General features: G+C 42.2%; 1 protein-coding gene across 4 annotated transcripts in view; it reads left to right on the top strand.

The window, feature by feature from the left end:
- Nucleotides 1–15637, top strand: part of srgap1a (SLIT-ROBO Rho GTPase activating protein 1a) — a 77101-nt gene that overhangs the window by 51581 nt on the left and 9883 nt on the right. For 2 of the 4 annotated variants that reach the window (XM_085461264.1, XM_085461263.1), the window contains exons 10-18: nucleotides 319–403; nucleotides 1372–1399; nucleotides 3031–3064; nucleotides 4135–4195; nucleotides 4809–4886; nucleotides 5038–5172; nucleotides 8411–8516; nucleotides 8654–8878; nucleotides 9740–9819. In XM_085461264.1, the coding sequence (XP_085317390.1) occupies nucleotides 319–403; nucleotides 1372–1399; nucleotides 3031–3064; nucleotides 4135–4195; nucleotides 4809–4886; nucleotides 5038–5172; nucleotides 8411–8516; nucleotides 8654–8878; nucleotides 9740–9819 (832 nt within the window). Of the gene's footprint in view, nucleotides 1–318; nucleotides 404–1371; nucleotides 1400–2247; nucleotides 2354–3030; nucleotides 3065–4134; nucleotides 4196–4808; nucleotides 4887–5037; nucleotides 5173–8410; nucleotides 8517–8653; nucleotides 8879–9739; nucleotides 9820–15637 lie in introns of all 4 variants that reach the window. The other 2 variants (XM_085461262.1, XM_085461261.1) reach the window with 1 other exon arrangement.

Genomic DNA, 15637 nt, shown 5'->3' with positions numbered 1-15637 from the left:
TTAGAACATGTAGTCAAAGCTTTTATCTATATATGAATATACTTGATATTTGGGTTGTAGGTGATGTTTAACTTATGCACATCATTCCTATGAAATCTTTGATCAGCTGGCAGAGGAGTAACTGCCCCAGAATATCTCCAGCTGCCAGCTGCAATCTTGTTTCAATCCAGGGATGGACATGCTCTGATAAGGGCTTCTAAAAGGGGTGCTTAGCACGTCCTTTTGCCCTTGGCTGCTTCATCACAGACTGCCGTCTTAAGAGTGGGTGCTCCTGCCGGTGCTCAGGGCTGCTGGGTAATTACTCTAAATTCTCCACAGAAATTCCGTGAGTTTTTGGAAGGCAGCAATCTCATCTCCAAACTGCAGGCCAAGCACGACTTGCTGAAGAGGGCACTTGGTGAAGGTACATTCACGACCCTGTATTTACCCTTAGACTCTTCACTGTATTGTACTTGTGCTTAATTCATACCTTAAAATGGGAAATGTTCTACCAGCCAAAATGACTTATTAACCCCAATCAATACCCAAACATCTAGTGTAACAAATAATTGTGTACTTTACTGAATTCTATTATATTTGGCAGTCCATCTTGAGCAAATTCAGTCTATTCTGTGGCAAACTTCCTGTTGTTTGTTTGCTTTTGTCACCAGTCAAAGCTCTTAGATTGTAATCTGGTTTAAAACCAGGCAAGTCAGAGCCGAGGGGCAATAATGAACTTGTATTATCCATCTTAGTGATTGATTTGCTTGAAACCTAATGGCCTGCCATGTATAAGAACAGGCCCCCCTTGTTCTACACTGGTAGGATCTCCTAAAGGGCTCAGCTTGTATTTGTCAGTTCATTGTTCTAACAGGCAGTCCCGGTGGTCTCCTTCAAATTCGACGCTGAATGATTAATGAAGCCTTAAGTTAAGAGGAAGAAAAAACCCTCCTGTTTCTCCCACATGCTACTTAGTCATTTCGGTGTCTGCATGAAGTACGGTTTGAGTCACCCAAAAAATTTGAGCGTCTTCCTGTTATGCGAAACCATTTGGTAGTTATTTTTGCTTCATCTTCTTTTGCTTGTTTTAAACTTAGCTCTGTGTATTGTGTGCGTGTGCATGCGCCCATAACTTTTAAAAGTGCATCTGTGTCCTCTTAGATGTTTGAACTACATTTTGATGTAACCGTCTCGGCACAGGTTATAATATTATGTGGAAAAACAGTGTGTATGGGTTTCTTTTGGATTGCTCAAAAGGCCAGTGGTTGTGAGCAGATGGCAAATGCTTTGTTAGCCATATGCACAATTCCCTGCAGGGACTGCAGTGATGAGTCTTGGCATGTCCACCCAACTAACTTCTTGTCACACCTTGTCTCTTTTCTCATATCTCAGGCCACCGAGCTGAATACATGACCACAAGGTAAAGTAGACACATCAGCACCTGTGCATATTCACTTCCCTTTCAACAGCGACTGAAACTTCAGGACAGTTTTTCTTTTCACTACTTCTGTAGTTACATAACTTAGCTAGTTATACTAGTTTTATATATTATGATATTTCTGTCAGTAAGTTCTAGGACCTCTCTTCCTTTGATGCACATGGGTGGACACCATATACAGGGAGACCAGCAGAAATCAGTGACAGCTGATGGCGTTGATGAAGTCGGACACACAACAAAATGAAAGGCTGAGATAGAGACAGGTTGCAAAGGGTTCTGCAGTAGTAGACATAGGCCGGTTAAAGCAATTTAAAGAGAGTCGCTATCGACTGACGTTGGCTGGCTGTTATCAGCAGATAATATGCTTAATTTGATGAAAGGAACCCTATTTGGTGGCTAGTAACTCAACAAGGAATAGAAGTTTAATTTGAACTTGCCTCTTCGAGGAGGAAAATTTACTCTTAAGTCCTCCAGATCTCAAGAACAGAATTATAACATACACACTAACTAAAAGGGACTGTCACCTGCAGGCTCTGTCACGAGGTGGATGCTGACACATACAAAGCTCCCAGTGGGTCTGGCATTTCTCTGGCCTGTTGTATCTGGTGGAGGATTAAAAAAAAGGCTATAAAGAAAATGTTATTTCATGGGTTTCAGCTGTGTTTGAAAAAATACCCTTATTCATCCATCCAGCCATCACCTGGAGTTGAAAGGTTTTGAAGATTAGTCATCCTCCTCTTCAGTTCAGGTTTTGAAAGGACATAAATGTGCAAAGAGGGAAACCACAAAATGCATTGTTTGCCTTTTCTGATTCATTCTTTGTGTTCTAGACATCCCAATGGGCCGTACAGAACCCTCACTGGCACCCGGCGGGCTAGACCCCGCTCTGTTTTTAATGTTAGGTTATTTAATGGCAATTTGGAGTCATTTATTAAGGTACTGATTGCCAGTCTCCCGCTTGACTGTTCACCTTCTCCTATCCGTTTTCTATTTCCCTCTGGCTTTCTGGTCATTTTGGTGGGTTCCCCCGTAAGCGTCTTAGCTTTGATCATCATTTATCAACAACAAAACATGAACATTTGTGCTAAGATGGATTCTGGAAACCTTCCTCATGAGTCAGCGAGCTCTGGCGGTCTGTTTCTCAGATGTGTGGGGTGGTGGCATTGATAGATTTGGAGGGCAGCAGGAGGAAGGGAACAGCAGTTGGAAGGATAAATGTTTGTCTCCATCAGCTCCCCTGACTCACTGCTGACCTGGCATCACTGAGCTGCTCTGGCGGGAGATATTCTCTCCTCCGCTTCCAGAGTAAGAGCAGAGGCCAGTGAAAACAGCAGGATAGATGGCAGTCAGGGAGCGGATGCCAAACTGATAAGGTGTGCTGCCCCCCTCCTCCGGTCTCTTCACTGCCTCTCGCCGGTGGCCGTGTCGAGTCCTGCCTGATCCTGTCCAGTTCCTGCTGTTTTGTTATGGGTTTGATGCCAGCACAGAGTGGAATGTGACGCTCTCTTAGTAAAAGCTTTGGTGGGAAGCTGCTGAGGTGCTAATCTGGATCTTGCTTTTTTCCCCTTTTTCCATCTCTGATCATCTCCGACTCTTGCAACATTTCTCTTTAGCCGTGGACGACGGAACTCACACACTCGACATCAGGTAGAAACTCTGAGGCATGTTGGGGGGCTCGTGCTGCGAACCTTTTCTCATTTCCTGTATCTATTCTGTACTAACAAGTTATTTACCTGCCACTTAGACAGACTGAGTTGAAGGTTACAGCTGTAGTTTCAGTTGTCTGTGCAAATTTCTATTCCTTATAGATCAAAATCAGTCTCTCATATCCAAAGAGATCGCATTACATAATCTAGCAGCACCCCGGCTTCTGCCTCAACCCTCACTGCTGCACTCCAGCCATAGCTAGTCGATTTTAGTATGGCTGTTGCGTTTGGGCTCATTGTATACCCCTGAGGGCTGTAAACAGATCCACTGTATCATTAAAAGCATGTACCGAGTCCCCGTCCAGCAGTGATTTACAAGAGGAGCCAGCACACAGGCAGAAGGAGAGTTGAGTGCACATCCAAGTGCTCTTATCTGGCCATTTTAGGCCCGAACTTCATATGGAGTCTGTGCCCTTTTGGATAAGCTCTTGTTAATTTAAGCACAGCTCTGGATTGTTTGCATAAAAAAAGACATAAGGCATGTTTAAGCACATTTCAATAGGCCTCCGGTGTTGCTATTCCAGTTGGTTAGTGATTTTTGTATACTTAGTGATAATCCACGACATCCATGAAACTGAGCAAAGGAATAGCTGTGAGGTCAAGTCAGTCTGTCTTAATAAGATCACACTTTGTATTTAAACTTACCAGCTTCACTTTCACTGGGTGTGCATGATTATATTCTTTTAACGGCTCCTATTGGGCCGCAATCAATACATTGAACCAGTCAGCAGTCTGCATGCACCAGATATGCATTAAGAAAACACAAAAGTGAGACACGTGTTTTAATTGATCAGATTTTGGAAAAATTACCTCCTCAAAATGTGATATAATCCTGATTATTACATATTTTTTGCACAATTTTGATTTTATGTGTTAATGAAGAAAAACAAGGACATTATACACCAGTGATTTTTTTTTTTTGGTAACAAATCACTGAAAGAAATGTAGTATCGGTTAGGCTCTTAAACATGTAACAAAATGACGAATTACTCATCTGACTTTTCTTCAAAGGACTCTGGACAAGCTATTCCTCGTGTGGTTGAGAGTTGTATTCGCTACATAAATTTGTATGGTGAGTAGCATACTGTCAGCCCTTACAGTGTTACAGTAGTTGCTGTATTTATACCTTCTTTGAGGTCTTCTTATAACCCAACCAACTTTATCTAGTGTGGGACAAAGTAACACTTTCACAGATGCAGATGTTGGAGTTTCAGTTTATTCCATGGAAATGTGCAAATTCCGCCCTGTTTATCTTTATGTGTTCTCTTCTACTGAAATTCCCATACATACATTCTCCCATACAGTGAGAAACCTCTCACTTGTATGACTGTTGAGTTTAAATATCACTGACTAAAGCAGATTTATAATTCTAAGCATTGAAAGGTGTGACTGTAGAGAACATCCTCTGCATCTTGTCTGGCAACCAACTGATGACACTCAGAGATAAATCTAAAAAAATATTGCAGGCTAGTTACAGTAACTTAATCTTGCTTAGTAAAGGGCATGTTTTTTGATTACTAGTAATGATATGAATAATGAGTAATTTTGATCTTCCTTAGGATGTGTCATTTTGGGCAATTTGTTTTCTCATCTGTATGACCACAGGTGGATTAAAGCTCATGAGTTGGTCTTCTGCTTTTCTTTGCTTCCTCATCCTTTCTTTGTTTTGTTTTTTCCCTGTACAGGCCTCCAGCACCAAGGAATATTTCGTGTACCTGGATCCCAGCTGGAAGTCAACGACATCAAGAACTCATTTGAGAGAGGTACCGGGGTTCTGTTTTCACTATAAAAGATGCTTGTCAACAGCTTGATCTCTACTATATTTGTTTCCAATTTTATTTTTAATTAGGTATATGTCTAAAATGATGCAATAAAATAAATCCAACTTGACCTGCTCGCTTCTCTTTGTTTTAGGAAATGACCCTCTGGCAGACGATGAGAATAATCATGACATCAATTCGGTGGCTGGCGTTCTCAAACTGTACTTCCGAGGTCTGGAGAACCCTCTTTTCCCCAAAGAGAGGTTCAATGAGCTGCTGTCCTGCATCAGTAAGAACATATTTTTGTGTATTATCAGTCAGTCGCTTTTTATGAGTGATTGATTGTTTGTTTTCTGTAACAAGTTTTATTTATTTACATACTTATTTTAAATACTTTGCGTTACAGTGAAGAGCATATTTTTCTAATTTAGATGGATTTAGATCCTGGTGATTTTATTGTCTTAAAGACCTAAAATAATTAGCTCTCATATCATCTTATATTATACACTGTAGCCTTGTGGGGGGGGGTTATACATACAGTGGGGCAAAAAAGTATTTAGTCAGCCACCGATTGTGCAAGTTCCCCCACTTAAAATGATGACAGAGGTCAGTACTTTGCACCAGAGGTACACTTCAACTGTGAGAGACAGAATGTGGAAAAAACATCCATGAATTCACATGGTAGGATTTGTAAAGAATTTATTCGTAAATTAGGGTGGAAAATAAGTATTTGGTCACCTCAAACAAGGAAAATCTCTGGCTCTCACAGACCTGTAACGTCTTCTGTAAGAAGCTTTTCTGTCCCCCACTCGTTACCTGTATGAATGGCACCTGTTTGAACTCATCATCTGTATAAAAGACACCTGTCCACAGCCTCAAACAGTCAGACTCCAAACTCCGCCATGGCCAAGACCAAAGAGCTTTCGAAGGACACCAGGAAAAGTATTGTAGACCTGCACCAGACTGGGAAGAGTGAATCTACAATAGGCAAGCAGCTTGGTGTGAAAAAATCAACTGTGGGAGCAATCATCAGAAAATGGAAGACATACAAGACCACTGATAATCTCCCTCGATCTGGGGCTCCACGCAAGATCTCATCCCGTGGGGTCAAAATGACCATGAGAACGGTGAGCAAAGATCCCAGAACCACACGGGGGGACCTGGTGAATGACCTGCAGAGAGCTGGGACCAAAGTAACAAAGGTCACCATCAGTAACACACTACAACGGCAGGGAATCAAATCCCGCAGTGCCAGACGTGTTCCGCTGCTGAAGCCAGTGCATGTCCAGGCCCGTCTGAAGTTTGCCAGAGAGCACATGGATGATACAGCAGAGGATTGGGAGAATGTCATGTGGTCAGATGAAACCAAAGTAGAACTTTTTGGTATAAACTCAACTCGTCGTGTTTGGAGGAAGAAGAATACTGAGTTGCATCCCAAGAACACCATACCTACTGTGAAGCATGGGGGTGGAAACATCATGCTATGGGGCTATTTTTCTGCCAGGGGGACAGGACGACTGATCCGTGTTAAGGACAGAATGAATGGGGCCATGTATCGTGAGATTTTGAGCCAAAACCTCCTTCCATCAGTGAGAACTTTGAAGATGAAACGAGGCTGGGTCTTCCAACATGACAATGATCCAAAACACACCGCCCGGGCAACAAAGGAGTGGCTCCGTAAGAAGCATTTGAAAGTCCTGGAGTGGCCTAGCCAGTCTCCAGACCTCAACCCCATAGAAAATCTGTGGCGGGAGTTGAAAGTCCGTGTTGCTCGGCGACAGCCCCAAAACATCACTGCTCTCGAGAAGATCTGCATGGAGGAATGGGCCAAAATACCAGCTACTGTGTGTGCAAACCTGGTAAAGACCTATAGTAAACGTTTGACCTCTGTTATTGCCAACAAAGGTTATGTTACAAAGTATTGAGTTGTATTTTTGTTATTGACCAAATACTTATTTAACTTGCACAATCGGTGGCTGACTAAATACTTTTTTGCCCCACTGTATCCGATAATGAAAGTTTGAACATTTTGGGATATTCCTTGTAGTCTTGCTTGAACTCTTTGTCATTCTGAAGTCTGAACTCGGACTTGCGTTTTGTGGGTCCTGCTCTGCTGTGTTGAGCTCTGAGCAGGAGCCGATCTGTTGTGAGCGGCACAAAGCTGACCATAGAGTTTTGGTGGAGTGTTGAATGTTCGCAGCCCTGGGCTGAATCTGCAGTGGAGTCCTCACAAGAATGGTCACATTGTGAATTTGTCTGAATCGTTCCACAGTTCAGTCAGCTCTTTGAATGACACTGCATTACATCACATCAGCTCTGTTAAAGAACAATTGAATATGCACAAAGTCACATGGACATAGTGTGCGTCCCGATGCCTCGTGCGACTCTGCAGGAGTGATTGTGTGCCCCGTGTATTTGTGTGTGTTCTTTGTGTACTCGCAAGTGTGTGAAGTGTGTCCTCTTGAGTTTCTTGGGTCTACCGTCGTTTACACATTTGTGCTGGATGAGTGATGGGGATTCCCTGTTTACATTTCCCAGCTCTGCATGCCAGTGATTGCAGTGTGGGCTGAGCGCCCAGCAGGCTCCATATATAAACCTTAATCCCATATGGAGCAGCTCAGACCAGCTACGAGATCGTTTAACCGCTCTCAGTTGACTGTTTCATTTTCACCGCAGCCGTGCACTGCGGCTTGTGATATCTTTCATTTTGGAATTTGCGGTAAGAATGCTTCGCGAGGATGTGCTGCACACACGTGATGTAGAAGTCTGCGTTCGAATAGATCTTTAAATAGCAGCTTCTGAAGTGCTTGAGAGCCTCACAGAATCCAAGTTAGGTATTCATGAAAAATGAAATACATCACAAGTATCCCAGAAGCCCAAATCCCAGATGGCACACAGTGGCTGGAGGGTGACATGGCTATTTTTAGCAGCCCAGCCAGCACAGCCCCAGCTTAGCTGCTTAAAACAGCCGGCTTCAGGTGCCACACTGAGACAAACATAATAGTAACGAAGGACAGAAAGGTCGACATTCTCCGGCTGCATCTTACTAAAGCACAATATTTTTTCTCTGTGAAAATGATAATAAAGCTGCTCTTTTTTTCGTGATATTTCTGAAAAGGTAAACAAAATGTGCGCGTGACAGAGCGCCTATTTTCACTTCTTCTTCCTTTATGAGAGAATCGGGTGATAAACCAAAGTTGTGGTGAGGGTAATTACCAGAGTCAACATATCGCCTGTGTCCACGAGGACTTTATACAATTAAACGTCTGTGCCCGTTTAAATATTTAATGTTTCTACTAAGTATTTGGCCGAATTTATGTCTTTAGACTTGAGAGTATGTGGATAACGTCGATAGATTACACAAGTGTAAGCCCCAGACGTCTACTCCATGGACTGAACCAGAGAAAAACTTGTTATATATGCTTTTATTTTTTTGGTTTATAAATTTTTTTATTGCTAACAACATACTCTTTTTGACCCCCCCCCCCCCCCCCCCCCCGCCCCCCTATTTTTTTTTTTTTAAAAAGGAATAGAAAACCTGTATGAGAGAGCGCTGTACATCCGTAAGATCCTCCTGACCATTCCCAGATCGGTCCTCATTGTGATGCGCTACCTCTTTGCCTTCCTCGACCAGTGAGTTTAACAAAAATAACATCCTAAACATCATGATTGCCCTTGCTCAATGATTTGTCTGAAATACTTTATACTAAAATATTCCAACCTTTTACTCCTTTATATTTTGTTTCTTCACCCTCCGTCCCTCCCTTCAGTCTGTCCCAGTACAGTGATGAGAACATGATGGACCCATACAACCTGGCCATATGTTTTGGCCCAACACTCATGCCCACACCAGACAGCCAGGACCAGGTCTCGTGCCAGGCCCACGTCAACGAGATCATCAAGACGATCATCATCCACCACGAGACCATCTTTCCTGATGTCAAAGAACTGGATGGGCCCATCTATGAGAAGTGCATGGCGGGCGGGGACTACTGGTAAGAAATAAGAACGTATGCCGACAGTGCTATACCTAAATCGGGTGAAGTGCCGCATTTACTGGACCCAAACATCCAGAGATGTTCACACTGGGGAGTGGATGTGAGCTATGACACATACCAGTTCAACACGTGCAGCTGAAGAACATGACGAGGTAGCTCATGTTTCAGGACTGTATTTAGATGAGACAGGCTGAAACGATCGTTTTAATTTCTACGATCATGACAGAAGAAAAAAGAGGTCACCTGGCAGGAAGGGGCTGATTAGTTGAAATGCAGAGCAAACTGCAGTCAAGCAAGACAAAAACCAGCCTCACATCTGTATATAAGGTTATCGCTTGTTTCTTCCCGACTTTATCTACCTCTGTTTCTCCTCGTCTGTGCTGCCCCCACATCACCGCAGCCTGACAGCGATTTATCTCTGGCCAGAGTAAATCACCTGTCTCAGCGTGCCTGTGTCTCCCCGAGTGAGACATAACCCCTGGGATTTTCTTTTCCATTCGTTGCCGCCTCCTCTCCCTAAAGAGGAGGTTGCTACTGACATGTTAGCTTGGACGCAGACGTTCATTTCCTGGCCGGGGTAATCTGCGGTCATGTGTGGCGTTCCTGTCAGCTCTCACTCTTCATTTCCAGATGATCATTTAGAAAGACTTCCTAACCACACAATGGGAAACTCTTGATAATGGCTGCTGGTTGAACATCCTCCATGTCTTATTAATTGTAAAAAACCTTCCTGCTTTTCATCTTGTCTTGAATGGCTTTTTATCATTAAATTTTTTTGTGTGTGTTGTTGAAATGTACCTTAGTCCTTGAACCCTGTTGTGGCTGTGACCCTGGTAATTTGGATGTTGTCCCCAACAGTGAGAGCCCCTATAGCGAGCATGGAGCCCTGGAGGAGGTAGACAATGAGGGAGGAACAGAGACGCACACCAGTGAGGATGGTGAGTGACTGCACAGCAGTAAATAGTCATACAAATGTTTAAACTTGCTCTTACATACCTTTGTGTCCTTCTAGAGTCCAATCAAATTGTGTTTTTAGGAGTTGCAATCACTAAATATAGAACTAAAACTAATTATTGTAACCATTGTTCATTTAGCATATGCACGGTTAAATTTAACCCCCCCCAGTCTTTGGTGTGTGGGGGGTTAAACTTGTGTCTCTGCAGCTCCGGGTGGCTAATCCTGCCTTTCAGCCCGATAAATGCATTAACCTTGAAGAGCCAGGGAACCGGGCTCAGAATGACAGACAGCCATTCATATTCTAATGGTTCTGCTTTCCTTGGGGCTTTGGACGGCACCCCCTCATTTTACAAATTCCTTGGTGGTCTGCACCTTTTGGGCCTCCTGGGAATGGAAACTTGTTTCTTAAAGGTCCCAACCTTGGATTACATTTTTAACTCCCTTTGTGAAAAATCAGCGCACAAGTAATTTATGGCAGATTTATGAAGCATGTTTCAAAAGTGTCACATTTTATCTGTGGTTCAAAAATAATAAAGTCTACATTTAACTACATTTCCATATGTCCCAGAGAAATATATATAGAAATGAAGAAACGAAGAAAAAACACCGGGCTGTTGTTGACACTGGAGGATATTAAGTACTTCAGCCAGACGCTGTTGTGTGATCAGACATGTGGTCCTTTGTTTCCATGAAATGGATACCAGTTCATCATGTCCAAATCAAATATTTAGTGAGTTAATTGAGACCAAAAGATTAGACGTGGTATGACTTTGCTGTTTAACTTACAGTAAAAAGCAGAAAAGGACAATAAAACTTTCAGCTCATTAAAAAGTGAGAGATAACTTTGACAGAAAACTGACCAGATGTAGACAGAACGGTGCAAGAAATACTTGAACTACTGTTGAACCTAATTTTATTGTCTTACCTTAGTAACACACTTTCCTAAACCTTTTCTGTTGAAAGCAGTCACCCAAATCCTTCCACGTTATCACCAAGCTACATGTTGACATCAGCCTCCACAGAGAGACTTTGAAAACCACAGTTGATCTCTTCTCCTGACATTAGCTTTTAATCACGGTTTCCAAATAAAGACCCTCATCTTACTGTTAAGTATAACCAAAGGAAATATCTGATTAGACGAGGAAACTTATTCCTACTGTAAAACACAGATGGCAGCTATCAACTTTGAGTAATTACGAGAAGATTGTGTTTTCCAGAAAGCCCTTGCTGCCATGGTTTTGTTCCAAAAGCTTCTCTAAGCAGACTGGGAGGATGTCCTCACTGACTGAGTTCCTCCCTGTAGAGTCTTGAACTGTGGTCAAGTTATTGTCATCAGTTATTTTTAAATCCCTGTGACCTCAGTTGGATTTCAGACACAAAAACAGGGCTTGTTTCCTGTTTAGTTACTCTCGCTTGTTTTCTCCAGACTTACATAGTTATCATTTTTCTCTCCTTTCTTATCAAGGCTTCAAACGTGTTAACTTGTGTTGGCCTTTAAAGGAAGTGAATGTCACCTCGTGTGCAAACACCGGTGGAGAAATATCCTTGACTCGTTGGAGCAGATGCGTTTCAAGCTGATTACATACAGAGTCTTAATGCAATATGCTGTCCTGATAACATTTGTGAAAAAAATGAAGTGTGTGGATAACTGACGATCAAGATCTTTTGTCATATTGTAGTTGTGACCATTCAGAAAATATAGCCACAGTTTATGTATTTTGTGTATTTTTCAGAGGCAAACAGTCTTCTGAAAGACATAATGTCAGTCTTCACCAGGATTCCCCAGATGGGTATTTCATGAAAAGCTCCCCAAGATGTACCAGAACAGTTAGGTTCACCGACTCCTATGCTTACCTTTATTTTGAAATATACGATAGCAGCTTCTTGGTTTGGTCCAAAAGAGGGTGCGGTTGTCCACCTGTTCACCACTTTGGCCCTCACTGAAGTATCTCTTTTGCTTTGAGGTTTTGCACAGAGGTTGAATCCTATATTAGTCATCCCATTTCTTTCATGTCAACAAAAGGTCCAGATTTTTACTTATCCTGTTAAATTTGATGCACACATTCTTATTCCTTTTAATAAGACACTGGGTAGTCACTTTTATTTTAGCAGCATTGTGAGTTTTTATGCTCCCGATACATTTTGTTCATGATTAAAAAGCAGGCAGTACTGTGCAAAAGTCATGAGACACTCTTCATTTCATTCACGTTTTCCTGGAAAAATGACAAATAAATGCAACAGTTTATCGAAACGTCTACAAACATGAATGGAAATATTGTATAAAATGAGTTATAACGAGCTTGAAGCTCAGTGTTTGGTATGAGGACTTTTATTCTTCAACAGAGCCTAAACTATTTTAGGCAAGCTTTCTTTTTTATTTAGTAGTCTTCAGGAATACTGCCTCTGATCCCACATTGCTTCATTATAGTTGAGACCTGGCCTCAGCTGAGGCCTTCAATGCCCGATGTTTCACTGTGTTTTTCTATCCAGGTATGCTTTTACTACATTGGCAGTGTGTTTGGTATCATTGCCATGCTGAGAAATGAAGTTTCTGCCAATTGAAAGCTTTCCACACAGTATTACACAGTGGAGCAAAATCGAATGGTTCTTTTCTGCGTTCATAATACCATGATTCCAGCCTCAAACCATGACAGAGCCATTTTTGTGATGGCTGGCTCACTGTTGTACCTCATTCCTGACCTCCTCTGGACATACTCGCTAGGGCTGTTCGATATAACGATATATATCGGATGACGATATAAAAACATCTATCGTTTCATTTTACGCTATCGTTTGTTTCGTGGTGTCGCAAAATAAACTCTTTACGGCAATATTTTTCATGGTTTTGATGGTCACTGTAGTGGCTATATTCATTTCTTAAAGTTCTCTCTTTCGCTTATATTTAATATAACCACACTACAGACAGACAAGGGCTTGTTTTTATGCGTTGTCGTTAGCAACAACGACTGTAAAACCATCGCGTGTCTGCTTGTTTATTTTCCACATAAACCTTTCACAATAAAGCTCAAGATCCTGTTGAGACTTTTCAAAATAAACTGAATCACGTGAAAGAGCAGATTATTTACGGATGAGAATTAAAAAAGAGCCGCCAAGTGTTAGAAAATAAACCTTAGACTCAAACGTTAGAACAGGCTTTTCCCCGCAGCACGCCGTGTAATAAATACTCACAAAGAAAACGGCGGATGTTACAACTTATGTCTAAAAATGTATCGTTTCATACATCGGTTAAAACACTCGACTCCAGCTGGAAACACTTCACGCAAGTCGAGCTGCCCGAGATTCACAGAATTTACAGAAAATGTTACATTTTTGTGATTTATATCGTTATCGGACGATAGATGTCTTAATTTTGGTCATATCGCACAGCCCTAATACAATCATTGGAACCAAACATCAAGGCTAGTTCTTGTCTAATTTGGCCTACCTCACCCTTTTCTCTCAGTTTTCCCTCCTTAAGATCGGCTTCTTTACAGCCATCCTTCCACTAACATCTTTTCTGATGAATTTTCAGAGAACAGTAGGAGGATTAACTGAAGGTCCAGTTCAGTTTCTTTAGGATGTGACTTTCAGATACTGTTCATCTACTGTAGCTGGTTTATTTGTAGGCCTGCCACTTCTGGTTTTAATCCACCAGTTTCCACCATGCTGAGATAATGCCAAGTTTCAGCTAACGGCTTCTTGGAACTCGCCTTGTTGATGCAAAAATAGTATTCTGGGCCAGGGAGCGAATTGTGTTTTACTAGTAACTAGTAAAATTGGTTCTTTCCCAAGTTATCTGTTATGTGTAGACACAACACTGGTTCATCCCTGGAGAAACACTCAAGACCACTTTAAAAAGTGACAATAATGTGTTGCTCTCTGGAAGCAAAATATAAAGAAACAAGAGTTGAAGCCTTTTGTGCTGTATGTGTAAAAATAATCACATTTCCTTTGATCTCTGCAACAGTTTGTGCTTTTTATTAACCTGCTAAGCAAAGACAGCTTTGAAATCAATCTTAAATTAAAGTTTTTCCCCTATAGGACACAGTTATTTGAAGCAGCAATAATGTTAACATATGGGAGGCACAAACTGGGCGTTGTGACATTTGACACTGTCCGACACGCGTGACATTTGAGATGATGGTTGTCACGCGAGGAGCTTAACTGGTTTTAGAGTGGCAACATTAATGTTGTGTCTGCTGGTAAATTTCCCACAAGGTCAGAAATGAACTAAATGACTCATTGATTATGGCAGTTACAGGAATATACCAGGATGCCCTCGATGTCACGTGAACCTGCTCGCTGTATTGTAGATGTTAAAGGGGAATGTATTGTTATACTTTGCAGAGCGTAGTCAGTTTTCCTATTAGGAGCCATGTTTCTTTTCTTTTTTTCCCATGTTTGCCGCAGTGTCTGCTGTTTGTTTTGTAACAGCAAGAGCGTGCGATTATTAACATCATGATGATGTGCAGTGGGGGAAAAGAAGCCTCCTTTAGTGCCATTGATCCTAAAAACATATCAAACCAGGCTTCTGCTGCCCCATTTCTCTGTGGGAACACTGGTGTAAGCAACATCCACACCAACCGCGCTCCACTGGCGTGTGCAAGACATCTGACAGTTTCTATCTCTTGGACCACATGCCTCCAACTCTCATGGTTCAGCATTTCTTTAGCTCCAGTCTCAGTGTGGGAGGGTGCGTACATGTACGTGTGCAACCGAGTTCAGTTGGTTCTGAAAGATTTTCAGTTATAATTGCACGACATGACAAAGGGAATCCTGCCTGCTGCTTCCAGCTTCAGTCACGTCCCTGCAGCGCTCACACGCGTGTGCCTTGGGTACACATTGACAGATCGCAGGATCAGCTTATTGACGTGACTGAAAGGGATGAAGAAAGTAGAGGAAGGAAGAGAATTCCCCTGCACCGACGACTGTGCCGTCTGCTTTATTAACAGCCTCGTCCACTGTAGTGCAGTCCAATTAATTCAAACTGTAAATTCCTGCTTGTCACATTTCATTGGAGCCACGGCAAAAACTGACAACCCAGTGAAGCAAAGACAGTAGCAAGTTAAAGGTGGGATGAAACTGAACGAGAATACATGAGATAAAATAGGACACTGGAAGAAATGCAGAGCCCACAAGTCTTTCCACAATCAAGAGAAAGAAGCAGTATATCACGATGAGTTGTCACAGCTGAGACAGGTTTCAGACATTTACTCTGTTGCCTTCCTACCAGCGTATATATAGAGCCTGTGTTACGTCTGTCCAGGGACCCCCTGTCTGACTTGAAGCGAGAAAGTGAGCTGGCAGGAAAGCAGAGGTAGGAGCGAGGGAGGAATAAAGAAGCTATTTTTAGCCTCGTGTTGCTGTAGTGCATACATATTGGCTTGGAGACTGTGCCTTTTTTGAAAAGTAAAGTCAACTCTAGATGTTGTTCTCTTCAGATTGTATTCGGGGAACACAAGTAGTTAAATGTGTACAAGTAAATTAAAATAAACTGTAATAATAATTGTTCAGTCGACCACTGGCTGGTGTTTTACGCAGTAACTTTTCACGGTATGTTTCACATTCTGTTGTCAGTGATCCAGAGCTCTATTTGTACAATTATTGAGCAGTAATCACCCCAGTCTGATGATCCATGCCGTGACTCACATGCCCCTGAGTCGCATAGATCTCCTCTCAAAAGCTTCTATACATGTCCTGCTAAAGCTCCTCAGGGCCCATAGTGGCTCTGGCCTGCTGTTGTAAAGCTGGGTTACTATTGACTGGAACTGAGGGCGGGGGAATCAGCTGGCTTAGCTT

This window comes from Copadichromis virginalis, linkage group LG7 (assembly GCF_057382275.1).
Source record: "Copadichromis virginalis isolate Kocher_CV1m ecotype Utaka linkage group LG7, C_Virginalis_male_GT1.1, whole genome shotgun sequence".
Lineage (NCBI taxonomy): Eukaryota > Metazoa > Chordata > Actinopteri > Cichliformes > Cichlidae > Copadichromis > Copadichromis virginalis.
Note: the sequence above shows the minus strand (reverse complement) of the source record. Positions and strands in the feature narration are given on the sequence as shown.